A 27,279-nucleotide genomic window follows, 5' to 3' on the forward strand; every position below is an offset into this window, starting at 1 on the left:
GCAATTAAAAACCTTTCATAAACGTCCATAAAATAATTGTTTTATCATGGAGAAGTAATAGAAATTCAGATTTCCTTACTCAGGTTTGCATTCCTGTTCCCCCAAAGCTTAATGCTTCACCTATACTTCGTTCCAGCACTCAAGTTCAGTTTGTTAGAGTCTAAAATTAAGAGTGCTTTGCTTGAGAAAAACCAAATTTTTAGCATATCTCTTTTGTCCCAAAATCAACTCCCAACTCATACCAACTCCTGCAATAAAATTAAAAGTTCTAAAGAAATATAGGGGTAAACAAACATTTATCTCGCCAGCCAAGTACTTTGCTCTCAGTATATCATTTTAGGTAGGTCCTGTGAAGACTGAATAACACAAGCTCATGCTATTTTACATATGGCCGTAGCTGACGTAAGATCTGTAGTAGAATCAGAATAATTTCACACACGGTTTCCATGAAGCTTTATTAGCTACTGTGAGCCATCAAGGAACATCTGTTCAAATACACGCTCCTAGAGGAACTGAAGTACAAGTTAGAGACTTCTCATTAGCAACTTTTTTTTTTTTTTACAGGATTTTGCCCAAAGTATCACAAAATAGTTCTTAAAAAATAAATAGGATGAAATAATGAAGCTCTGTGTGCAGAATTCACTTCTGTCTCTCAAAAAAGCCTCCTTCTGCCTCCTCAAAAAAGCTACAATACATAAAAGAACAACTGTGCTCTTTAATGCTCCAGCATTAACTTTACATTTAATTCAGACAGAGAATTTCACAAAAACAATTCCCTTAACAACTTGTTTTCTTGTCAAAAACAACTTAAAAACCATTTTAACTCCAATATTTTACCAACATAGGTCAATACAGACAAAAATTATTCAAGCACGTAACTGGTTAACTCTGATTATTTAACAGATAAGAGCAATTCCCTGCTTGGTCTGTGGATTTCCAGTGGTAATTCAGAATATTCAGACATCTGTGAAATTCTCTTGACCTGCTAAAACTCATAAAAATAGAAAAGAAGAGGTATGCTTTTCTTAATATAATATTTGAATGGTTTTGAAAAAATCTAACTATATATGATGGAAAACCTATAACGTAATACGGAAATATATGATAAATATGTTGAAACATATACACAAGCTTTGAGGATAAAAACCTAAGTTGCACTTGATTTTGGGTGGGTAAAAAAAGGAACTTCCTTACCTAGACATTGCTGTAGTTGAGTTAGTATAACAATATACAGCACTCACTCCAAATCAGGCTTAAGGCACCCAAACCACTGAGCAAACAGTGACTAATTAATCCTCACTATACATTTGAAAAAGTGACTTTATTTTAAAAGAGCACCAAAAACCACCGATATATCAAATCCATAACGTTGTGTTTTCCAGCACAGCCAAGGCAGGCTGCAGCACGTAGGGATATCCTGTCGAGTCAACCCTTCTATCCAGAGGAGAAAACAAACGTTTGGTTGAACAAGCACTATTTTTGCTTACGGTGAAGCGCTGGGTTTACCAACAGTAATTATTTAGGCAGAAGAGGAAGGCTGCAGGAGGATGTGCTGTAGGCATGTGCATGCCCTCAGGAAGGGCAGGTGCAGGAGGACTCCCTCACCTTAGCAGCGCAAGCAGCAGCTGCTGGCTGAGTGCTGCTGCTCCTGCAGGAGCTGCAAAAGCAAAATACAGCCTTTGCAGCTGGCAGCTTCAGGAAAGCCTAATACAGCAAAAGACAGCGATATGATGGAGAAAATGTGATGTTAGCACTTACATATGTGCATATACACTTAGATATAAAGACACACATGCTAGTACATATGTATCAGTGCACGAAACTTCATTGGGAGCTGGGAATTGGTATACTTACTCTTTCAAAACTCCGGAAAAGCAGCAAATATCAGACACAAAGATGTGCACGTTTTAATTCCCAACCTCTGAGAGAATCTGTTAAGCTAAATGTCAAGTTTGTGATCACACAGCCACATATATTCTTCCATCCAGAAACTCTGGAACCTTTCCGCTTTCTTGGAAAGGATTGGATGAATGCATGTTTCATTTGCTTAACACAGGGTATTTGAGTAAGCAAAGCAGATAGGTTTTTGTAAGGCAAAAGCAAATCTTGCCTGCTTCCGGATGTATTGCTTAGTTTGCCAGAAAATTAACAACCCTCTAACAGCGCTGTATACTAAAATCTCGAGCTATACTTTTCACATCACTTGTCTTGATGCCCACAGAAACTACTTTTACTACCTAACTCATTATTTTATGCTGAGAAGAGGCTTTTGCGGTAAATAGAAACAACAACTACATAATAACACAACATGGCCTTGGGACAGGTTGGGGATTTTCTCATTGCTTTCTTGTAACCCTGTTCGGATCTTTTGAGGCCATTTGATATCAGTTCCATTACACCTATATGTGCTTTGGGCCAGGATTACTTTTATTTTTTAGTAATATTATAGTAGAATAGTAATTGGAAAATTAAAATGTATAGAAATACACATAGCATGTGACGTTTAAGATCTCAGCAGACTGAGTCATTTACTTATGCAGGTGAGAATCCTCTCGGTGCTGAACAGAGTCATAAAATGCTTTTAAAAAAAGGCAACTTTATAAACCTCATTTTATTTTGCCATTGTAATCGTGCCACTTTTTTAATGGAAACACTAGTGATAAGAAAGAGAGAAAGAAATTGCGCAAAGACATTTTTGCTTGCTTTTTTTTCAGTAGCGGCCATTCTTCTGAAATTGATGCTGTAATGGTAACGGGCAACTGCTGGCAATGCTCAATCTCTTGAATTCATTACAAACTGCTTAAAATAAGTATTATTCTAAAACTATTTTTTAATTTCAGAGAACACAAAGTATTTTTGTGGCTACTTGGCAGACGTAAAGCTGTCCAACACCAATATTGTACTTCTTGATCCACCTTTACTACGTGACACTTCTGGAATTAACCACAAGCACCCCAGTGCTCCTGAACAGCCCCTTTCAAAATCCATCCCCCACACTACAGAGCCTTCACGTGCAAACCAGTTGTTTCTCTGAAGGAGAAGGAATCTGTCCCATAGCAATGGCTTGCAAATCTACTTCTTGTCTGTAAGAGAAGACAATTGATAGTGACAAACACTCGCCCAACTGTGCACTTGCTTATGCACATTCATAACTGTCACCTGTCCTCAGAGCCTTTGCAGCAGCACAGGGAAGGAAAGAAATGAGAAGGCAAAGGAATCGTCCCTTCTTATTTATTCCAAACCCCCAAACAGATGCTGTACGATTCTCCCAGTTCCTTCAACAAAACAGGGTGTTTGCAGAACACACCATGCATGTCAGTGTTTGCTGGGTCATTCTAATTGCTTATAGATAACTCATTTTTAAACTATTTCAGAAATAAACATGCCAAAATTGTAAAGCTACTATTACGGTACAGACCAACTACGCAATCTACCAGAAGGTCATTATGACAGAAAACTATGAAAGGTGAAAACTCAAAGTGATTTAAAAAAACACTTTTTTAGTGATGGCCCTATAAAAACGCTCAAGGTTTTTATTGAAGCCTGAGATGAAGTTGCTCGACAATAATGACGCTGCACAAGTGGGTACATCACCTCCTACTGTGTGACAGTTTCCACCGAGACAAAAGAAACAACAGAGCAGTAACACTGAAGTAACACCGTTATATTATCAAGTAACTACATATACTAGACCACCTACTGTTGGGTATTACTTTAGAATGGGGATTCTCTGCAACTTTTTACAGTATGGCCCACAATTCAACTACCTAAACTATTTTTTCCTCTATTTAGTTTACTTAGCCCTGAGCTTTCCAAAATGTGCAAGGCATTTGTAATTTATTTCCAAGTGCTGGGTCGATGGGTCATGGTTTTAGTGGCAGAGGAAGCAATCGAGAAGTATGCCTCATTTAAATAGCAAACTGCTTCAACCTAAAGCCAAGAAGACGAAAACAAGACAACCTTCTATCACATTTGTCACTTTGGTGCTGGCATGCACAAACCTCTGGATTAACAGCTGCAAGCATTTTATTTATTTATTTATTTTTAATTTCAGAAGAGTGCAAATCAGTTGCCTGATGCTTAATTTGTTCCCTAAAATATAAAAATTCCTGGGGACAGCTCTTCTCTCTAGACATAGCTGTAGGATGCGTGTGATGTCTGGTCTGAGATAAAGCTGCCCACCTATGTTCTGCAGTGCATGTTTTCATGCATCAGCATTTGTTGTGATGAGCTGTGGTGTCCAGTGCATGGTGCTGAATGTACTAATGATCATCCCAGGCATCCTAACACAAGTGACGCTGAAACATTCTTAGACTTCTTCCTACAGGAAAGTTAGCTCTTAGCACTGATGGGCAAGGCTAAACCAGTGGTCCACAAGCCAGAATCCAGGAGGCTGGAGGACATTTCACTGGGAGTATGTGTGTAATACAGTAAGAAACTCACATTTTGCTTTTATGTAGTATATTTACAGAGGCATCAGACTAAGGCAGATGAATTTGCCTTAAAACTGTTAGTTAAGGCATCCATGCTGTATTAGATTTCCTTCACTAGAAGATGTGTATGTTTTAAGTTAAGGTATAAGTAAGGTGTATGTAAGATGATAAAAACCTGATATATATATATATATATATGCACACAAACTATAAGTTTGCAACTGGTAAAGCCTAATATCAGATTCCTATGTTCTAGGTAAGAATTTATGGAAATGTGATTTTCATTAGGTTTGATCACATAAACATGAAGATACCAGGGTATGGAATGGCAATGTCCATCATACAGACCATATGGCAGGTACACGCTTTCCTTTGAAGAAAAGCTTTGTTAAAACAAAGCAGAGAAGCATGGCTCGTGTGTGCCTTAGTTATCAATTAGATACAACTGAAGACAACTTCAAAAGAACAGAACAATTACATACAACACTTGCAAAGCATTTCAGCCACTGCAGAGTAAGTATCATGTCATAACCGCGAGTTACTTGGCTTATGTCACCTGTCATATTTGCATTAAGAATATCCAGAAATAGCATAAAGTCCTCCATAAATGTTGTCATTTGCAAACTAGGTTACCAATTCAGGTATTCAGCATGCATATTAACACGGGAAATAATTTGCTGACAGGTGTTCCGAGCACTGCATGCTCATGTTCACACTTCAGCAAAACTTTCATGCTTCAGTTTAACTACTTCTATATACTCATGTGAGTCTTTATGAGTTTATTCCTTAAAGTCCTGAATATTTATTTATTTAAAAAAATCTCACAACTAAGCAAAATGACCGCAGCAATTTTGTCTGGCTTCTTGGCTGACCACCAGATTAGTTCCAGCTCTGCAAAATTCGAAGTAGTAATGCTGTTAAACCATTTTGTTAAGCAGCCGTTGGGTAACTTCTTGTCTAAAATTGTTGAGCCCGTATGGATAACAGCTTCAAATTCATAAATTTATCGCACAAACTTGTGTATCTTGTGAAATAATTGATTCACTTTTCATCCATTCCCTAGGCAGTCACTCAAATCATTACTGTTGACGCTGCTTAGCTGGCACATCTTTGTCCTTTTTTTTTTTTTTTTCTTTAAGCTCATTCTTAAAATAACCTCAATTTGAGGTTATCTTTTCCCAGCCATGGCTTTCATTTAGGAACATAAATAGGTATTTCGCCATCTGCCAACTACAGAAAGGTTCCATTTATGCTAAATTCTCAACCTGTAGCGCAATTTCTATGCTTTAAGGTACAGATCAGAAACCTCAGCTAAAATTGAGCTGGAAATTTTGAATATGCTGTGAGGCAGTCATTACAGATTGATTCACATCAAGTACGAGACCCCTCTTCCCCTCCCATTTCAGGTTTTCCATATCTGATGAGGCAAGAAATGCTCTGCCCTGGAGGTGCCTTCATCTGCTAGAAGGAAATCAAGAAGTTTACGATCAATTAAATTCCTTGTGTAGTGCCTACGAGTGTAAGCTGCACGACTCATGAACTAGTTTTTGGGCTACCCCAGGCTACTCAGGCAAAAATACATCCATGCAGTCTTTTTAGCAGTAATCTAAGTTTGCTTTAACAACTTAGCTAAACATATGCTACTGAACATAGAGGTGTAAGCTCTTTGCTAATGTAAATTAAACAACCACATTAAGAAATAATGTATTTTGTGAATTAAAATTAAGAAAACAGAAAAATCAAAATAAGAAAACAAAAAATCAAATTATAAAATGGTAATTTTATAATTACCATTTGGTAAGTACTAAGTTTTGGTAGTAGTAGTAGTAAGTTTACCACTACCACTTGGTAGTGGTAAGTTTTGTTGCTTTGTTTTTAAATAGAAAACATTAAATAAATCTTATTTTAAACATGAATGAATCTGCTGTATTAAAATGGCAGTATCTGACAGCACCACCACAAATAACATGCTTTTCTTAAGCATCTATAAAAAATGCATCACTACAATGTATAGTACCAATACATTCAAACAAATGAACACTCAATAAACCTCATTATTATTATTTTTTAAATCAGCAGATTTCTGTAGGCCATTCCCTGTGTTTTAAAAGGGACTCTCAAGTCCTTTTAATATTAGAGGACAATCTTGAATCAGTTACCAAATATTTACTCCACAAAAGGCTTATTTAAGAAAGCTTAAAATGGGATGAAAAATAATCCCTTCTTTTTATGAAAGGATTTTATCTTTCTGTCAGACAGAATTTACCACAGCATTTTGTGTGTACACTTATGTTTTATGTGGCTATATATTAACCATGTCTCAAAACACAAAGGTTTTCCAACCTACAAAGAGCAATGACAGGTCTCTCTTTCCTAGGTCCTGTACAAGCTGCAGGGCTGAGCTGTCTGAAAGGATGTGAGAAACCACTGGTCACGACGTGAGAAATATATGAACATAATTACGTGTTTATAAACATATAGATAAATATAAATACTTCCTGAATATCAGAAAAAAAATGAGAAGGTAACAAATCTTAAAGTGACATCACTGGTAGTTAAAGCAGAGCTATATAATAGCCAAACTTCACAGTTGACTGAAGTATTGGGGACCTTCTGGGGAGCAGAATGTCTCAAAGCCAGCAGCACCCACATAGCCACATCCATCGTACCACGTGAGGCTGAGATCATCTCTGTAGTTCCACCAGAAATTTCACATTTTGGTAGCTAAATGGAGGCCAGAGTAATTAGGGATGCTTTGTGAGGGTGAAGGTGGTAAAAGGGAGCAGCTGAAGAAGAAAATTTGTGTTTCATCTTTTATACAAATATAAGCTTCTAAATCAAGGGAATCCATTCAGTTAAAGGAAAAAAAAAAAAAAAAACACTTTTCCAGTACTCCATGATTTCCAAGCACAGCAATGCCATTCACTGATTTTTCTCATGTTCTTTCAATCAGTGCTTCTTGCATTTCGATGTTCAGGGATGTCAGCTGACGGAATTTTAAGTGTTTCTTTCAGCAAAAGGTAAGCAGTAAACCAAGTGCATTGTTAATTTTATCAAAAGTGGTCATCAGAGAATAATCTTCCCCAAAACACTTCATGGCAGAGAACACAGAAAGCATTATCACTGGAAGAAATGTAAGCCTTGAGAGACTGCAAAGCGGACAGAAGTGTGGCATGTAAAAAGGACGAAGCAAGTTAAAGCGAAGTAGAATAGTAGCTGACTTGGTGTGCATCTATAGGAATAAGATCCAGCTCCAGACATCTAAATCCAGACATCTCCCACTGCTGTCGATGGAGGTCGATGCAATCAGGAGCCTGGGGAGCAATTCGATTCGCCCTACCCTACGCACCCAGAGGCTCATTAAATGAATCATCTCTAGACACCACTGACCGTATTGGCTAGATCCCTATTGATCATAACGGCAGCTTAGGATCCTAGTGTAAAGAATACCTATACCAAGGAAAAAATAAATTCAGCAAGTTTCTATCACAACTAGGAGAAATCCATACTTACATGTATACTGCTGTAGCACCTATTACAGGTTTTAGAAGAAGATGGATGAAGACAGGCCAGGGCCCCTCGCAAAGTCTAAAAACTAAATTCCTACTGCTCATCCAAGCTCTACCAGTACTCTATAATCAACAGGTGCTTTTTTTTTTTTTTTATTATTATTTATGTTTTACTTAAGCACAGTAAACATGTAAAGCATTTAGTCTCATATAGCTCATGATTTCTTATAACATATACTGTGACCCGGATGAGCACATACAATAAAAACTTGAACATTTAGGGAAGAAATGGTGAAGAGAACAGATTTTTTTTTTTTTTTTTTTTTTGTAGATCTGTCAGCACAGAGTCACATTGTCATTCTGTGAGGAATCCTGAAAGGTGTCCAAATGGATTCTCTTTCTGAACGGGTTATAAGACAGGCCAGAAGTAAAATGCAGGACTGGGACAGGAGGTTCAGACTGCACTCTGACAGAGGGAATATTCCCAGTAGCCTGTCAGAACATTTTAAAGCTGGGGATGAGAAGGCGTTCGGCAGAGCAGACTGCACTATGCCAGCACGACAGCCAAGCAGACTTCAGGAGAGATTCAGAGGAGAGCCACTACTCTCGGCTCCAGCCGGCACCCAATATACCTGGAGTCTCCTTCTGCTTCACAGAGAATAGTCCAACATGGATACTAAACAAAAAGTTAGCATTTAACTCAAAATGTGTGGCAAGCTCCTTTGTTCTAATAATAATTTCAGGAAGGAGAAAGAGCCTACCAGAAAGCAAAGTCTCCCAAGCAGCCAGACCACAAACTGGAACTTTACGAGGTTATGACGACTCCCAGAGTTTGAGGATAACAAAAAACAACTCACAAATGAGAGAAGCTGAGGAAAAGCTGGCTCAGCCACTCCAGTCAATCAAAATTGACAGGATAAGATATTACTGAATTACTTCATTAAATTATTACCGGATTTCCTTGCAAGCATCCTTGCAGTACAGGAAATATCTTTTATATATCTACGCTCTTTATGTCTTATGTTTTAGGAATCCTTTACATATGTATACTCAGATTGGAAAGATATCAGAAGACAACTTCCGAACTGGCTGACAAAGACACACAAGAAGCAATGCAAAATTAAAGTGTGCTCTCTTCATTGATCATGAGATTGAGTGGTACGTTGCTGCTACCATCGAGTAAAAACAAGCCTGCCAGCAAAGCAGTGCTCATTCATTAGAAATCTATGAGTGACCCAATCAAGTGATATGCAAGAAAACCTAGGAGACTGAATTTTACTGTAAGCCTCAGATCTGCCAAAGAGGCAGCAGCAAGGAGATCCAGTGCCTTGGGATGGAGAATATCCTTTCTGTCAACCCAAGTAACAAAGTTATCAAAATGTGCTACAGCTGTGGCAAAAAAATAAACAAAAAAACACAACCCACATCTTTGCAGTTACTGTTATACCTCTTAGACAAGGATGATAGCGTCAGAACAGAAGGGCATCATATGCTCAAACACATAACATCCCAAGACACCAGCAAATCCCTAGTATAAGCACACATTACAAAAATGGGGGAAAAAATCAAATAGTTCTTAAAACTATGAGGAAGCTAACTAACGATTGTGTTTCCTCAGATAGATATGTAAGCCTTATGTCTACCCTTGCAACATGTAGGCTTACCTTTTTTTTTTTTATAGAGATATAAAAGACTGAGAAAAACAAGGGGCTTAGAGATTCGTTATTTGCCAGCCCTTTTGAGCAGAGTAAAGCAGCCATCAGAGCCCTCCGAACAGCACGGTTTGGCTCAACAATGCGGGCATTCTCCCTGTGAAAACAGATTCCTTTATTAGCAGGACACCAAAAGACAAAAATCACATATAAGATGGTGATCAAAGGAGACTGAAGTGTTCAAAACCACCGATGTTAGTCCTTACTGTCATAAGCAGCACAACTGCTTACATATACAAACCTCTCTTCTATCTGATGTGCAGAGCATTGGAACCAAGAGCTGAACTCTAGACTTTGTGGGACAATTTGCTGCATTGACTGACAGAAGAAAGCTTGTTTTAAACCACTCACGACTATTTTTCCATCCTTTTATTTTGTTAATTCATCATTCATTAAAAAGATGACTTGACTACAGAGAAAAATGCAAACGGGAAGGTAAAGAAACTCTACTGACAGACTGCTCTGAAGTGTTTCAGAAGCAACATACATCTGATTCCTTAGTGCCTGCTTCATGGTCCTACAAACAGGAGAATACAATTTCTGGGAAATAACTAAAGTACAGGAAAGACAGCCTAATTACTGTAATACAGCTTAAAAAAACAGCCTTTCTTTTTAAACAAAACTGTTTCCTCACTGTTATTGGCCCAGTTCTCAAGCCTCAAGACTAACTCCAATAAAATCCATCAGAAAAAAATAGGAATTTAAATCCAAATTTACACCAAATCCAAAGGAATATGGACTATAGAAAGACCACTAGCTTCTGTTCCCCTATGTACAGGGGGGTAAAAAGTACATGTATTCGAGAGAAACACTGTGTTTTCCCTGAAGGGGCACAACAGGAAAAGCCAGAGCATTATGCAGAATTTTGCTTTTCAGCTAAACAGCACTGTACATTACAATATCAAATCAGTGTCTTACTTTCAAGAAGTAGTAACCTCTCTCATCTTGAAATATCCTGATCCTAGTAATTTACCTTTCTCAGACTGATATAGAAAATTTCTGAAACATAAATAGTGCACGGCACAAGTCACATTTAAAGGAACTGTCTTGTCTTTATTCATGAGCTTCATTACATTTCAGAAGACACAAGGCACAATTGTTAAATCAATCCTGAAAGTAAAAAATACCTTCTTATTTACATCTAAGCTTATGTGGTATATCAGCAGATTGCACATCGGATACGTACAACATGCTGCTTTTCTAGATGACTGAATAGGAAACACAGCCACGATTTGCTGGTTGAATACAGATGTATGGAATATGACAGTTATGTGATGTTACAGCAATGACGTGGACATTATCAGACGAGACAGTACACAGTACTCTGGCTTTTGTTTTGGAAGTCAATATATACAATTACAGCAAAACTGAACATCTAATAAAATGATTTTAAATTAGCTTCAAGCAATTATATCAAGATTAATAAAGTACTCTACCAAACCAGTATTTTTCTGTTCAAAAAAAACACAGGAACACAACTGGAAGAGATCTGGCACGTCACTCAGTTCCTCCTGGACATTAATAAGAAGATACAGGTGAATAGATTTGCATCTCAAAAGACATGAACGTCTGTCTCAGAAATTGGGGTAAACAGCCAGAAAGGCTCAATGCATTACGGAAACATGCAGCAGGTATTTTTCAGCAGATTGCTCTAAAGATAAAGCTGTACTGTTAGGAAGGTATTCAAGACAGCCTGCCAAAGAACTTACTTAGTGATACTCAGATATTTCACAATCACTGAACTTATGGCAACCAGACAGACAGATCTATCACTTTCCTTGAAATGTCACCGACGTACTAACTTGCTGCTGCTGTAATGGCTAATCAGATGGAATCCTTTTCTAACAAGTACACAGTCTTTCTACAGTGATAATAAAGCACAAGTCTGACAAGCGGTTTGAGGCTACAAAATCTCAGAAAATTAAAAAGTCTGGTTTTAACATCCATTTCTATTCACGCAATTCGGAAAAGATAACGTAGAAGGGACAGAAATGCCCCAAAATGTTTATTCCCTGGAAATGTGTCAAAAAGACTGGATTCAGTTCTAAATTAGTTTTACTACAGGAAAGATTTTTGTTGCTTTCATTCTTGTCAGTGCAAGAACTGTATCACTAACCTGTTCACATGCTAGATTAGTAAATAATCTAGCAAATAATTTCAGTGCCTAATAGGTAACAAAGAAAACCAACCCTATCCCTGTTTACAGTAGAAAGACCAATTAAAAAAAACACTGTGCCAGTAGAATAATTAGCATCCTGAAATTACATTCTTCTCTGCCCCTAGGACGTGCCACAGGCTGAAAGACAATCTGAAGTTTTCCCTTATAATGCAAGTTAAATGATGAAAACTGAAAAGCAAAAGTAAGGTAGATACATTTTTTAACTGGTTTAAAAAAAAAAAAAAATACTTTAAATTGAGCAATCACAGAAAAATGTCACCATAACTTTGGCCTCGCAAGAAAAAAGAACTTAAAAAGAACTTAATTAAGATATCTGGTAGCAACTCCAAAAAGTATTTTGTTTTCTAGTATATCCTCATCAGTCATGGTCTTTTTGAATACCATCCGTGAAACAAAAATATGCTGAAAAATAATGTATTTTTATACCAGCTCCACTTCACCTGAGAGTATTGCCTTAAAAATTTTAATGTATTACACAAATTTATTTATTTTTAAGTTGTTTTTTTAAACAAAGTCTCTATAAAAAAATACTGCCATAAAGAATACATGTTAAATATAAAATGACAAATAATGAATCAAATTCTTGTCAATATTCAGTTAGCTTAGACAACCTTAGGGTACACCAATATGCTGATGAGTAATTTAAGGCCTGAGTAAAGCAAGTTTCAGAGGAAAACACACAGAAGCATGATTGAGTTTAATATGCTTCTACGTTTGCTACAGGGCATAATTAAAACTACATCTCTCTCTCAAATCTACATAATTATGTCCCAAAGACACCTTCCCTTTAGTATCCGTAACTTTATTGTTAAACCAGGAAAGTCCTTAGGTTTAAAAGGTCACACAATAATGTTTAAAATACACCCTTAAAAGGGTTCAAAAGAACCAAAGAAGTCAGCTTTTTGTTTGGATCTATTCCTTTTAGTGCTCACAAGTCCAAACACACGGTAGGCAAAACAAAAGTTTACTGCACCTTGAAAAAAAACGACCCCAAGTGAGGCTGCAGGTTATTCCCCATCAAAAGTACAGGGAATTGACACAACAGCTACCAGTGGGAAAAAGGAAATTGAAGGTGGCTAATTTTGGAAACATCAGTAACTCCTTTAGCTGATATGAAAATGAGCCATTAATTCACTAGGGGGACTGTCCCATTACCAGTGTATATCCCAACAGCAAATTTAATAACATCAAGGCTAACTAGTTCAATTTAATAGTACACCACCATGCACCACTTACCATGTATTGCCATTCTTACTGGAATTTTAAAAAACTTCTGAATGTAATTGAATCATGTACCATTCATATATATCGATATATGTATATAAAAGTCATTATATAGATATATTCATATATATAGTGTTAGTTGTAGGTTAACAGTACCACTTCAGTGATGAGCACATACGTTATATACTGGCAGAAACAGTGAAAGATTGATTACTTTCATCTTGCTTTGCTGAAATAAGCGGTGGGACTTTCCTACCATGTATCACAAAAGCTATACAGGGCTTAGACACCTCATTTTATATTCATGTCTCATTTCTCATCAACTGACTTCTTATATGTCAGCCGGAGCTATGATGTACTTCGTTTAGTTGCTCAATTTGGAAAAAAAAAAAAAAAAAAAGTAAAAGACTAAGAGAGAGACAGCCACAGAACCCATCTGTATTACTAGTTTAATAAAAAGGTCAGAGCAGCAATACCTACAAGCTTGCATATATTTGTGCAAGGGTTGTGAATAATGTAGATGTTACTCTTAAATTCCTTTGCAGCAAAGTCAGTATTTCCTATATGTCAGAAAAACAGACACTGTATCAATGGCTTTGCATTATCTGAATTATGACTCGTGCATTCAGTAAGCATGTAGTAATGTCCATAAATGCAACCAGGCACGTTCTTTAAAGAACAGCAATTCTCTACTTGTTAACTCCTAAAGTTTTAATAAAAATTGCCATCCGAAGCAAACAACCTGAAACTATTTTGATTTGATCTCACAACGTTTAATTAAATGGGAAGCAAAGAGCTACCTCTGGCCCTAACTAGACGAGCTGGTATTCTGGAGTCTTCGCAGAACAATGCTGTCCACAACACTGAAGAGAAATAAATAACAAAGACAACACTGACAGTAACTTCCTTCCAGCCACAGGCCAGTGATTTATGTTTATAGCTACTGCTAATACGCTTTACAACATCTGATACAGTCAGTAAGGAATCTTTTCCTTCCTATGACTTAGCAGGATCTGCAAGAAGTCATTCACATTTGACCACGCTTCTGAGAAATAATCAAAAGCAAGCACCAGGAGCATGCCTCCTTGGTCCTCCTACTTCCAGAGCCCACAACAGATCTTTTTCTGACTACTTTCTTCAACAGGTATACAAAACAAACTGAAGAAATCAAACCATGTAGACTGGTCTGTCAGAAATGCACAAACAGCACTCATCTGAGTGTTTCAAACACTGCTCCAGTGTTTGAAGGGAGCAGAATGCCAGACAGCATAAATGAGGGCTCACAGGACAGGAAGGGCAAAAATCCCCTCTGATAAAACACAACTTTATCTAAAAATTATATACAACAGCAGGAATCCCGCACAGATTTAACATATTAATTTTGATATGTTTATCGCCAAAAATAACCACATAGTAATGGCAACTGAAACACTTCCATTCAGCTGAAGGAGGATATTATGATTCTTTGGACTAAACTTCATGGCCACACAACAGAGGTTTTGCAAGAAATTCTTAGTTTGACTTGAGGATTTTCAATTATTTGTGTGGAACTGCTCACTGCTTCTTATTAGAAAGTAACCAGAGACAACGGGAAGAAAACAAAATCCTCTTCCAACTACAGCCAACAGGGATGTTGTATTAATTCACCTTGATTCAGATGCAACAACAGCAATCCCTGCATTTGTGGTTTCAAGTCATGCTTTTCATTCTCGTGTCTAGCTGTATAAATTCTGACTATAAGACAAACTCACAGACAATACCTCTCCTGTTTATTGTTTATTATAAAACCAACTCCACACTCTCTTCTTCAGCTGAGATCACACCAGCTAATCGATCCCAGCAGCTGTATCTCTCTTTTCACCTGAGTATCACCTTCAATGCTAGCATGGTCCCATTCGAACAACGCACCTGTTAACCTCCAGGCTTCAACTAATATGCAGAAAAGATTAAGTGAGCTATATGAAAGGAGATCTCGATTGATTCACTGCCGTGAAGCTGTTTTCCACAAAATAACAGCCCTTGAGAATTCAGACTATGGACATCTCTCTCTTGGTGTTTAGTACATCAGAAGCTGAACAGCCTTTGCAGCATTAAACAGGAATCTTGGCCTGTTTGTTCACTCCAGTTTTGCAAAAGTTCTGATCTCGTAGATCTGGCTGTTCAGAAGAATGCCACAAAGAGATATACTAAAGAAAAGGGGAAAAAAAAGACAAACACACAAAAGAACTCAGGAATAGAGAAATCTGAAGGTGCTTTTCTTCATCCTGTGAGGTTGAAATTTAAATTGAATGTTTATTTATTTATTTATTAAACTTTAAGCCTAAATGCACAAGATGCAGTTGGAGCATCTGCTTTCTCAACCCCCCCAACAGTTGTATGCTACCGTCTTCTTTTTTCTTTAAACTTGATTTGAAAGAAAAGACAGTGCGAATTCAACACTAAGTTTGGGAATCAAAATGAGACATTTAACTGAAAATACATTTTCATGTTTCTTCTGGCAATTAAATCACTTAGCCTAGTATTAAAGCAGCTTCAAGAGCTAACTTTGTAGAACACAAAAAGCATTTGAAAGCATATAGGAGTGTTTTGACTTTCTTTATGCTCAGTTATACCATGTAAGCATAGCTGTTCATATAATAGTGTTATGACTACAATGTCATTTTTGCCAATACAGAATAAAAGTGATTCACCCAAAATCTTTAAAGCTCGTATGCTCTGTCTCACTACAGCTAGAATATTAAATGATCATTTCTAAATAATGAGAGAGGAATACAGATAGTAAGTGGCTATAACGAAGATCATTTCTGCAGTCACTAGTAGAAATTTGTGGGAGTTTAACCCAAAAATATAGTTCAATAACGAGCTTGACCATCTACTCCTCCAATAGCCAATGCAGGCAAGAGCACCACACTTAGCTATATCATCAATACTTTGTTACCACAATAAACTCGTGCATTTTCCACAGATTTCACAGGGGTAACACTTTACAGGTAATATATGCAACATTTATTACATTTTTGGTATCCAAGAAGACAGCAAACATTCTCTTCAAGTTCCGTGGTAGCCTTCACACACCTCCAGGGAATGCAAGCTTAGCCATCTATTTGCATCAGTACTACTGACGTACAAGGAAAGAGAAAAGCTCAAATTTTAATCTGTATAGAGGAATTTCAATCTGATTTTTGTTTTTCTCTTAGATGCCCAATATTGTGGCTTGCTGTTAAACATATCACTGGGCTCTGGCAGATTTGTAAAGTTTAAATAACTCAAGAATAAAAGCAAATGACATCCAATTAGAGAATTATAATTGAACATGACAGAACAGAGATCCTTTTCAGATTTGTGAATCAAAACATGTTCCCAAAATAGTAGGCTCCATTACCCAGTATAAAAGGGACAAGTAAAAAAAAAAAAAAAAAAAAAAAAAAAAAAAGGAATCTAGCTGCAAATCAACCCTCAAATCTCAAGCAAATGAGAAAGTAAAATACCAAAATCAAATGCAATCAACTTACTGATAAAGAATATATTCCAGGGGATTTAAGAAGGCAGAGGTTGTTTTAAAGACCCACCATGTCATTCTGTGCATTACAAATTCCACTGTGAAGAGTTGTGCATGCTTAAAAAGCACTACTCAGCACATTATCAGATGCCTACTTCTATTTTCATGCAAAAATATGGTTTTGTTTTTATATTAAAAATGTACAGACCTACAAAGCATCCTAGCATACACACCTTGGATCTGAATGTTCTATTTGCTTATTCCTTATGCTCTTGTCTCCCTCTAGTGGCTGGCCCTCGCAAAAAATTTTGTCTCCCTTTGATCAGGTGTATGTGTGCAGAATCACAGGGTACTTCAGCCTGGAAGGGATCTCAGAAGATCTCTAGTCCAAGCTCCTGCTCACAGCAGGGTAGCCAAGGAATCAGACCAGGCTGCTCAAGTCTTTGTCCAGTTGGGTCTTCAAAACTTCCAAGCATAGGGACTGCACGCCACAAACAGTCCTCATTTTGACTGCAACCTCTGACAATAGGAGTATATGAAAGGTATTTAACAGGCTTTTTAAAGAGGCAAGAGGAGTGAATTTAAAGGGGATCAGAGATCATAATCCACCCTGAGGAACCCCTTCATGGCATTTCTGGTTGGCTCTGGTGGTAACATTCCCCACCAGCTGCCTGCTGTCAAGGTAAAGCCCTCATTCTGGAATCCAGATCCAAGGACCTCCTAAGATCACCTGGAAAAAAACATGAAAGAGCCAGGAAAATCAGATGACTGGAACCAAATGGTATAACCATTCAGTCAGAAGTAACACAGCTACCACCATTTGACAGCTGATCTGATCATCTGAACAATAATAATTTACCATTTAGGCACTCTTAGCCTAGCAATTTGCAGAATAATTTTAATTACAGTGCCTAAAGCAAAAGCATATTTTATTTTGTGCTCTGCATTTGTCTCCGTTGTGACCATGCTAGTACTCCACCACTTTCCCCCACACAGCGGATCACTACCTGTTTCAGCTCATTCCTACAAGAAGTACAGCAATGTGGTTTCTACAAGCTGTGAGAAAGGAAACTCAGGATTGAAAAACAGCATGTTACTGCCTCTTCAAGATTCATGTGAACACACAATTTTGAAATCATAACCATTTGCAGAGAATCGAACATTCCCCTCTTTGCAATCCACCACCCAGTTATGAATAATTGACCTTAATCTCTAGCAGGATACCATTCATATGTCTTCAAAATGCTCCAGTAGGACAAAACAGTATAATTACCTCTATTCAACAGGAAAGGAAATATACCATGATTCAGGAAATAAAAATGTCAAAAGAAGAGAATACTGATTAGAATGGCATTCATCTTCATTTTTTCTAGGACATTAAACATTATATAACATTTTACTACGAAAATTTCAGACCACTGACTTCAGTTATGGATGTGAAAAGTCAGCTTTTTCTTTCCACCCCAGTCTGAAGTTGGTACCTAGAACATGAGCAGAATTATAAAATAGCAACCTGCTTGTGAAAAATTGAGTAATTATAACCCCTTGCTTCATTCATAACATGCTTTCAAACTTCCACAGGTAAACACAGGGTCATAAAACTTGACTGAAAACAGGACACAAGATGCATGCACGTCTTCATACATGTGCACGTGTCTGGTGTCAAAGCACAAGCAGGTGGAATCAGACATTCCACAGTTCACACAGTATTTAAGTCGGAATAAATGTAGGTATTTCCACTGTTTTTGCTTCTGATGCTGATGCCTTGATTTTATCAATTTCCTTTAAACACAGGAAACTACAAATGAGAAGTCTGCATTTTCCTGAATTCAGCAAGTAGTTAATTGGCATTCAACTGCAAAATTAGTTATTACCTATCTTGAAATCTTTTCTTGAACCCTTTGTACAGGATTACATCCTGGATTTCTTCTCTTTTAATAATACACCTATTTCCTCTTAAATCATGTCCCAGTAAGGGAGACAGATTTATGGAGATTTAAGTCCTTATTAAAATCCTGTCTTCACATCCCCTCCCCTTTCTGAAAAGTTCTGCAGACCAGTTGACCTATCTTCCAGGACTTGAAAGAAAAGATGCAAACCAGAATTCATTATAGCCAGCACTCCTGGTTTGCCCCGTACATTTTTTAAAGAGACAAGTTCCAAGAACTTAAGCTAACAAAAAATAATCTGACAAACACTCCCAAATACGTCATAGTATTCTGGAAAGCTACGATCTCACAACATTAAATGCAAAGTAACATAGTCCAAACAAGACTGACATAAGGTGTAAAACATCTGCTCTAAGATCACACTCTCAAATCCTGAATGCCACATGCCACAGGCCAAGCATACAGGTAAGTCAGGACACCTGCTTGCTTTTACCTGTGTAAACTCTAGACTGAGTACAACAAGGAGCAGGTCACAAACCTCCAAAAATTACCATTTTTTTGTCATGCTCTCAAAGCACACATATGTCACACTTTCCTCCTTCATGATAATCTCAGAATTATTGGCAAGGGTTAGGCCCCTAATTTCTCAGCAACACAGCCTATGGCACTGAATGGTGTTTTCTCACTATTTCTTTAAGCATACCTTTATTTCACCCACAGTTTCTTTTTAGACTATAAATTCGCTGATGTAATCTTACCTCTCACACAACTGTCCAACTGATTTTATTTTTATTAACCAATAAAAGAGGCTAACCTCTCCTTGCAGACAGTACTGTTTCTGGTCACTCACCTGCATGGGGAAGTGAATCAATTTAGTCACACAGTACTTGTATTTCATACACAACACTGGTTTCCCAGTGATTAAGTGGAAAAACAAGATTTTCCAGTTCTCATCTAAAAAAGCCTCTGGCTTTGTGGCTAGCCTGCTTTTGCCATGCTTCACGAGAATGACCAAAAACTTAATAAAACCGTAACAAAAAAGGGAAGAACTATTTTAAAAGACAACACTGTACCTTTTGTAAAATTATCTTCTTTAATAAGCACCTATACAAATACCTAGCAGACATGCACAATAACTACATCCTCACACTCGTATGTGTTTTTCATTTGTTGAATTACCTTGTCTGCATCTACTTTCCCCCTGATAAATTCCTTCTTCCAGAACTCCAGTGCCTGCTCCAGAGTCAAACCGATGCCTTTCAGGAAGAGCCCGTACTGCATACGGCCTCCGTGCCGGAGATGGTGGTTATCACGCAGGGCTCTGTGCAACTGCCGCATGCAAAGTGGGAACGATTTCACAGAAAGCTGTCAAGAGAAAAAATGGTTTAAGACATACCGATCATTTTTAGGATATAAGCTTATTGTGATGAATCATTAGCTCCACTTGAAAATGCCAATGGCTGAGAAGATACGGATGTGCAGGGTGCCTAGGAACTAATGATAACACAAAAGTGTCATTAAACTATCAAATACAACAACCCTCTTGAGAAGAAAATCCAAAAGACAGTAGCACTGGTAGTAATACCAGAATATCTTCTGCCCAGTGTAACAAAGGCATAATTGCTGTCAGGAAAGATACATCCACAGTTCTACTTCAATGCTTCTTGCTTCTTCCTTATTTTAGTTTCTGGAATGGCAAGGTGACTTGTGTTTGAGATTTTTGGTTTTTTGTTTGTTTATTTGGTTGGTTTAGTTTTTATTTGTTTGTTTTGGTGCTGTGTTTGTTTGTTTAAACATCTTTCAGAAACTACAAGCAAGAGTAAAATCCATTGCAGCTCATCTACAGACTTTTTATCTGAAGAATATTATTTCTTATAAAGCAAGACCTCAGAAATGAAAAAATGCGATATCCAGGTTTACCGGGGTTTACCAAAGAAACCTTGTCATGGATACTGAAAACAAACTATTTCTAAGTTCAGATAAAAAAAAAAAAAAAAAAAAGACTTGGAATAAATTTAAGTTGCAATATTGTTAAGTATGAAAATTTTGTTGAACTCTGTGATTATGTTAGGCATTTGTGAAAGTACACACAATTAAGCAGCAAATTAAGCAAATTCACTATAGCTCCAGTCTAAATTTTGATTAGATGCACTTTCAGGTAACTCTATTCCCTTTTAAAATTTATCTCAACTTCATTCAAGCCATTCTCAACAGCTACACAACAAATACTGAATTAAAAAAAAAAAAAAAAAGAGCTATATTACCTGTACATAAGGATTTTGACCTTAAAACATATTCAACTTATAACATAACTCAATAAGCACAGAGGACTTACAGCATCGATGTGTTCTAGAGAGATTTTTCCAGTGTTTTTTTGTGCACTGTAATCCGGGCCAACGTAAGAATGGCTGGAAAAAAAAAAAAAAAAAAAAAAAGCAAACAGTATAGCATCATTTAAAGCTTTCACTGTTCAAAAAAAAGTTTACAAATTTAAGAAGAAATTATTTCACCAATTAAGGGCTACAAATATTTTTTATTTTTTTTTTTTATGTAAAAAACAGGACCCCTACAAAAAACAGGAACAAAGTAATAGACAGTTATGTAAGTAGTTTGGATTTACAGAATCAGAATTAAAAGTCCGTACGATCAGTCAGTCCCTTCCTCTATCTGAAGGGAGTGGTGAGAGGTCATTCAGAATTTAGATCACAGAATCACACTGTTGTTGAAGTTGAGACTTCTGAGGATCATCTACTGCAACTCCCCTGCTCAAATCAGAATTAATTAGAGCTGGTTGCTCAGCATCTCATCCAGCTGAGTTTTGTGCAGCTCCAAAGACAGACTCCCCAACCTTTTGGGCAACCTGTTCCAGTGTTTGACAACCCTCTCATGTAAAGTGTTTTCTTATGCTTAAAGGGAATTTCCTTTATTTCAGTTTGTGCCTCTTGCCTCCTGGCCTATCAGTGGCTACCACTGAGAAGCATCTGGCTCTGTCTTCTTTACACCCCCATAAAAAGCATCTATTTATACGTAACAGCAAGACACACACACACACCCTGGACCCTCTCTCATCCATGCTGAACAATCCCAGCGCTCTCAGCCTTTCCTGATGTACATTGGGAAGCCCAGGATTGGACTCAACTCTCCAGAATTGGCCTGAACAGTGCTGAGCAAAAATGAAGGACCTGCTCCCTTGACCTGCTGGCAGTGCTCTGCCCAATGCCACCAGGAGACAGTTTTCCTCACTTCAAGGTACATTGCTGGTTTACAGTCAGCTTGATGTCTATCATGACCCCAAAGTCCTCTTCTGCAAGCCTGTTTCACAGCAGCCTGTACTGGTCTATACGGAGTTACTCCTCCCCAGATGCAGTGCTTGGCATTTCCTTTTGTTGAACCGTTGACCTTGAGGGGATTGCTATCATTTCCCCATCCTGTCCAAGTTCCTCTGAAATTCTTCTGCCTGCTACCTTGCTACTTGTGCAGCATTAAACAACACTTATCTATTGCTATGATCATTTCCTGGGATGGAAAAATAAAAACTAAGCATCTGCTTCTTAAGTGTACCAATAAAAAGCTGAGAAGGCTTTTACTGCAGTACTGACATAAAACCACGTTAACTTCTGATAGCAGCTCACTGGCCAAGATAGCACAGGACATGGTACGAGCTGCCTCATCTTTCAATCATATTCTAGCAAAGCTGCTTCTGATACCCGAGCTAAGCTCAAGTAACCCTACATTACATCAGGCACATAGACACCATCGCTGAAGTCATTTCAAATCAAACACAAGCACCATTAGGTGCCCAGCTTTTGCTTTTAACTATACAGACTTCTTGAACGAGGATGTGCAGTGCTGCAGAATAGGCCAGGAGAGATGGCCACAGCAGAACCCTGAGCTGACAATACAGCAGGCAATAAAGCAACCACAACATGCCTTTGGACACAGTATACTGGACTAAAAAAACAGTGCACACTCTGGGTAAGAACACATTCCTTTGATTTTGTAAATAATTTGCAAAGATCATTTCATAAACTTTCTGGAGGCAGAAAGAGATTACCTCCTGAAAAAAGGAATTCAGCTAAATGATGCTCCTAGGTGTTACTGATTATTTTGCAACCCTTCTACGTTGTAATGCATGAAAAACATACAGCTGAGGGTTGATTTTACCACAGTGCAAATCACTTGCTTAATTATATGTGTATTCATTGGTTCTTTAATCTCGTTTTGGTATAAATTGGAGCACTAGACAAGCTTATTGTCCTTAATAGTTGTTGTTTTTCATTACACAACAGCGGATAAATAATGTAAAAAGAACTTGAGCTGTGTATGCCTATTATTGCTGATGTTACTGATGCAGTAGCTGCATTTCCTTGTAGAACCACATCTGCATCACTTTACTTAGACAAGCTACAAACACAACAAAAATGACGGTCCCAAAGATATTACAATCTAAGCACGGAACAACAGAAAACTGCTGTCGCTTTGGCAACCTCGTTTTATTTTGTATTACAACCGGTTAGGAAAGTGACCACTCAGTCACTTCTCACATCCTCACATGAGTGCCGGTAACCTCAACTGCTCTACCATTATCCCTTTTGATTATCTGCTTGTACCCTACAGTACTTACTACGATCATACCAGTAGAGGCATAAAAATTACCCAGCTAAAGACAACCGCTTCCTAGCAAGCTAGAAAAGATCAGCCTCGGGAAGAGAGGCTTCAGAAGTCACTGCTGAAGAAAGAATACTGAAGAGTGAATATTCTTTGAAACTTCCTGACTCAAAGGCCAGCCATGGTAAAACCACCAAGTTTTTACATGATAAAAACACCTGTCTCGAGGAAGCACAACATATCAGAGCTTTTTGATTTGCAGCTTTGTGTAACAGGTCTGATTGTCTACAGTAGGACTTCTGTCGGTCCCTTGACTTCATCACAAGAAAACAACGTTTTCCTGTCTTCATTGATTGCCATTATTTTCTCTACAATCCTACTGAAAGCCTCAACAACCTTCCAAAAAAAAAAAAAAAATTAAAAATACCCTTTGTCCTATGAATAATGGTCATTATTTTTTCACACCACTAAACATCACCAAACAGCCTCCCACAGCTGGTTTGAAAAAGCAACACAAACCAATCAGCCTTCCAATCACCCTCTCTTCTTTTTTTTTTTTTCCTTCCAGCTCTTTTCTTAGCTCTTGTTCTGAACTTTTTTTTAAATTCCATATAGTTTATATGGGTACTTTCTGATCAGATTTTACTCGCCTAGAAATATTTATAGCTCTTCGTAATTTCTTTTTGTGGCTTGCTGGAACATAAGCAGGCAATGTCTTCTCCTTTCACTTTAAAATAGCTTTATTTTTCCTCCATAGAGAAATTCCTGCATCTCTCCATTCTGCCTGATTCAATCACACAAAAACTGTCTGAAATCCAAAAACCTAGTAACCAAAAGAATTCTAAACTTACCTTGCAACTAAAGATCAATACCAAGTTCAAATACCAATTCTGAATGGTTTGAGGTTTTTTGTAATTCTTCAGTGAAGTTTTGTTGTTCTTTTTTTTTCTTTTTAATTAACATATGTGATGTTTTTAGATGTAATCTATTTTTAGACTTTCTTTCAAAAGTACTCCCAGGACATGTAGAATAAAAACAGGCATTCTTTTCTATTAAATTTGTATAGAATATAAGGATAATAATACAACTGATTCAAAGCCTGCCTTCAGGCAGATTGAAAAAGAAGAAGGAAAGAAAATGCAAAGTCCTGTACAGGAACAAAGTACTGCAATTTGGGGTCAAAAAGCAGAAACAGTCAGTAGTTACAAGGAACAAAACTGCTTCTATTAGCATTTACACATTTTTTCATTGTAAATTTATGTTCTTGCACAGGACCCAGCTCTAAATACATTCTCAATACATTTTACACAGGAAAGCAATTACAGATACATATTTTGTAAGCATTTTAGGAGACAAAAAATATTAAGTTTTGTAATGGCTTTGGGAAGCGGGTCACATCCTGCAGAATTATTAGAATAGTAGTGATGCTGGTTTGGGCAAACAATGCTAGGAAACATTTAAGCCATTAATGCAACACCATCTGCAAAATAATTTTAAGAATACAAAGGAAGAAAAGCTTGCAAGTATTTTTTTAATTTATGCAATTCACACAAAACTGGTCGTATCTGTGTGATCCATATTATTCTTTTTGTCTGCCTTCAGGAATTCAAGAAATAGGGGGGAAATCAAAATTATTCATAATTCATGACTAATATCCAATATGTTTAAAACAGTAAGACACACAAAGCCAAAATGTCATAAAAGATAAGGTGGCAATGCTTAATATTCATATAGTTACAGATGTATTTATGATAAGTAAGCCGAGAAGAATAAAACTGATAACTAATGCTACCGTTGTAGGGTAAAATTCTCCTGTAATACTGAATTACATTTCCTGTAATACTGCACGACAAACAATTTAAAGTTCCACTAAGCCAAATAAAATATGTGAGCATTAAAAAACTTGCAAGACTACCCAATGCCAGTTTTGTTGTGACAAAGTCAAGTGCAGTTCATGAAACAGACCCCCTGAGGAGTCTAACGACAGAAAACATTTCGGAGGGTGCCTGGGAACACTTAAGGAAAGCCAAAGACCCTTAGCTGGCAATGGCTGGAGTTTAGGACACTGCTGCAGGTGAAGGAAGAGAAGTGCTACATTTGCTTACTTCTTGCTTTATTTCATGACCTAAGCATTCCATTTGCTGGGAGTTAAATTCTCAGTGACTGCTCAAACATACATTTGTATCTTCTTGACCAAGCAGAAATCTCCCACTGTGTCCACATATCCAATAGTGGAATTTCTGTCTTTCAAATAAACACCTGTAGGACCATTCTGGCAAGTACAGTGTTTATGACACCACAAGATGTAGTGAGGATATGAAGGACACACTGCAGATGTTAATGATAGGAAATGACACCGGTCTATTACAGTGTGCATCCTTCTCTACTTATGAGACGAGCGTAAGTGAGAAGGAGGGTGGACATGGGGACATAAATACTGTGCTATTCTTTTTTTTTTAAAAAAAAAAAAAAAAAAAAAAAAAAAACTAGTCTTGCAAAATAATTAGTTTCTGCACTGCCTTTGAAAACTGTTATTTGAGAACAGAACTAATAGAAACATATAAATGTTGGTTGGAAAGGATGTCAGAAGACCTTTTAGTTCCACATCCAACTTTAAGCAGGACTATGGCCAACACCAGTCAGGTCAGCCTTGGCTTTTTCTAGCTAGGTCATAAGAATTTCCAAGAGTAAGATTCCCCATCTCTGGGCAATGTGCTGCATCATAATGCTAGTAGAAAGATTCTTCCTGATGCCAGATCTGAACTCCCCAAGCTGCTTCATGTGACTACTGACATTTGTTATACCGATAACACCATCAAAAATTCCATACTGTGCTGTTTGCCCTTAGAGCTGTAGGCTGCTATGTGATTATCGCTAAGCCTCCCTCCCACCAGATTAAACAAAGCCAATTCAGCCTCTCCTTTTAATTCATGTACAGGCACAGTCCTACAGTAGTTTGATGGGATTACATATCACAACTTTTGTCTGTCTTTGAAACTATGCCTGCTGAAGGTTTTAAACAGTAACGTCATGACCCTGTAATTTTACCATAGAACTTCCTTTGAATATAGGAGCTACAAAAGTGTTCTTCTTCTGCATTTCGTCAAAGTTCCCCTTTCTATTAAAATAGCTAGTTTTAGCAATTCAAATCTCTTCGTACAGCCTACTGTGAGCACATGAAATCCCTAAACATCAAATAATTTAACTTTTTAACTAAAAGGTGTTTTAACCACAATGTTCTCTTCCCCACCCACCCGCCCCAGTCTAGTACAATCAGTATTAAAGAGCGCCAGTGAAAGAGAATATGACAAAAACAACACCTAGGTTGCAGATAAATATGTATTTAAATATGTATTTAGTCTAAACTAGTCCAATCACAAAACGTTATGCCCATTTAAAAAAAAAAAAAAAGCAGTATGGATTAAAATGCCTACGCAGACTTAATCCACAGTAAGGTAACCTCTTTTGAGGAGTAGCTAATTTAAAAAGTCACGAGCAGATACGAACAGCTGCCAACAAATGTGCAGTGCGTTAATAACCAAACAATGCTCTCTAACTTTCAATTGTGTGCTCTTTTCATATGTTTCTATCTCAGCTTTTGCTCCCCTGATAAAGCACAATTGGCACATGCCAAAAGTAAAATACTGCTCTAAGAATTCACACACTGAAGGAAAACAAAAGCCTGTAACTAACTAATATTCTCCTTTTCTATGAGCAAGATAAAGAAAAAATTAATCACGGATTCATGGAAATAAGTAACAGAAAATGCCTATTTGGTCATCTGTTTGTTCACTGCCAAAGCCTATTTTTCAAGTTGTAAGGCTTGATGTACCTTATTTATTTTAGAGGAACTTGCCAGAAGACAATGAGGACACATTTGTGTAGGTTTTTTTTTCAACTGAGGACAAAATGTACTGGGAATAGCTCCTCTGTTTTCATAAACATAAAATAAGATTACATCACCAGGTACGAAACATTCATATTAAAGTTAGCATTAAAATGTGCAAAAAATGCCTTTTTTGCATAAACATGGGATTTCAGGTTCTATGAAACTTCAGATTCCTCAGTAATTACTCCTAGAGAGCATAATTTATCAAAAGTTAACCTAATAGCTCTTCAGGTTCAAATGGATAAAGGTATGCCACTGAGGCTTGTTTTGGAAAATCCCAGCAAGATGTATAGTAATAAATCCATGAAAGGTTATTAGCATTCAAAAGTAGTCCCTA

The 27,279-nt window shown here is 37.3% G+C and overlaps 1 protein-coding gene across 1 annotated transcript in view; it reads right to left on the reverse strand.

Annotated features, from left to right (window-relative positions):
• Positions 1–27,279, reverse strand: part of PRIM2 (DNA primase subunit 2) — a 107,234-nt gene that overhangs the window by 24,646 nt on the left and 55,309 nt on the right. Inside the window, exons 9-10 of the mRNA XM_084285293.1 lie at positions 20,781–20,853; positions 19,625–19,810 (exon numbers count right to left, since the gene is read on the reverse strand). Coding sequence (XP_084141419.1) covers positions 19,625–19,810; positions 20,781–20,853 — 259 coding nt within the window. The remainder of the gene's footprint in view (positions 1–19,624; positions 19,811–20,780; positions 20,854–27,279) is intronic.

This window comes from Netta rufina, assembly GCF_964035555.1.
Source record: "Netta rufina genome assembly, chromosome: 3".
Taxonomy (NCBI): domain Eukaryota; kingdom Metazoa; phylum Chordata; class Aves; order Anseriformes; family Anatidae; genus Netta; species Netta rufina.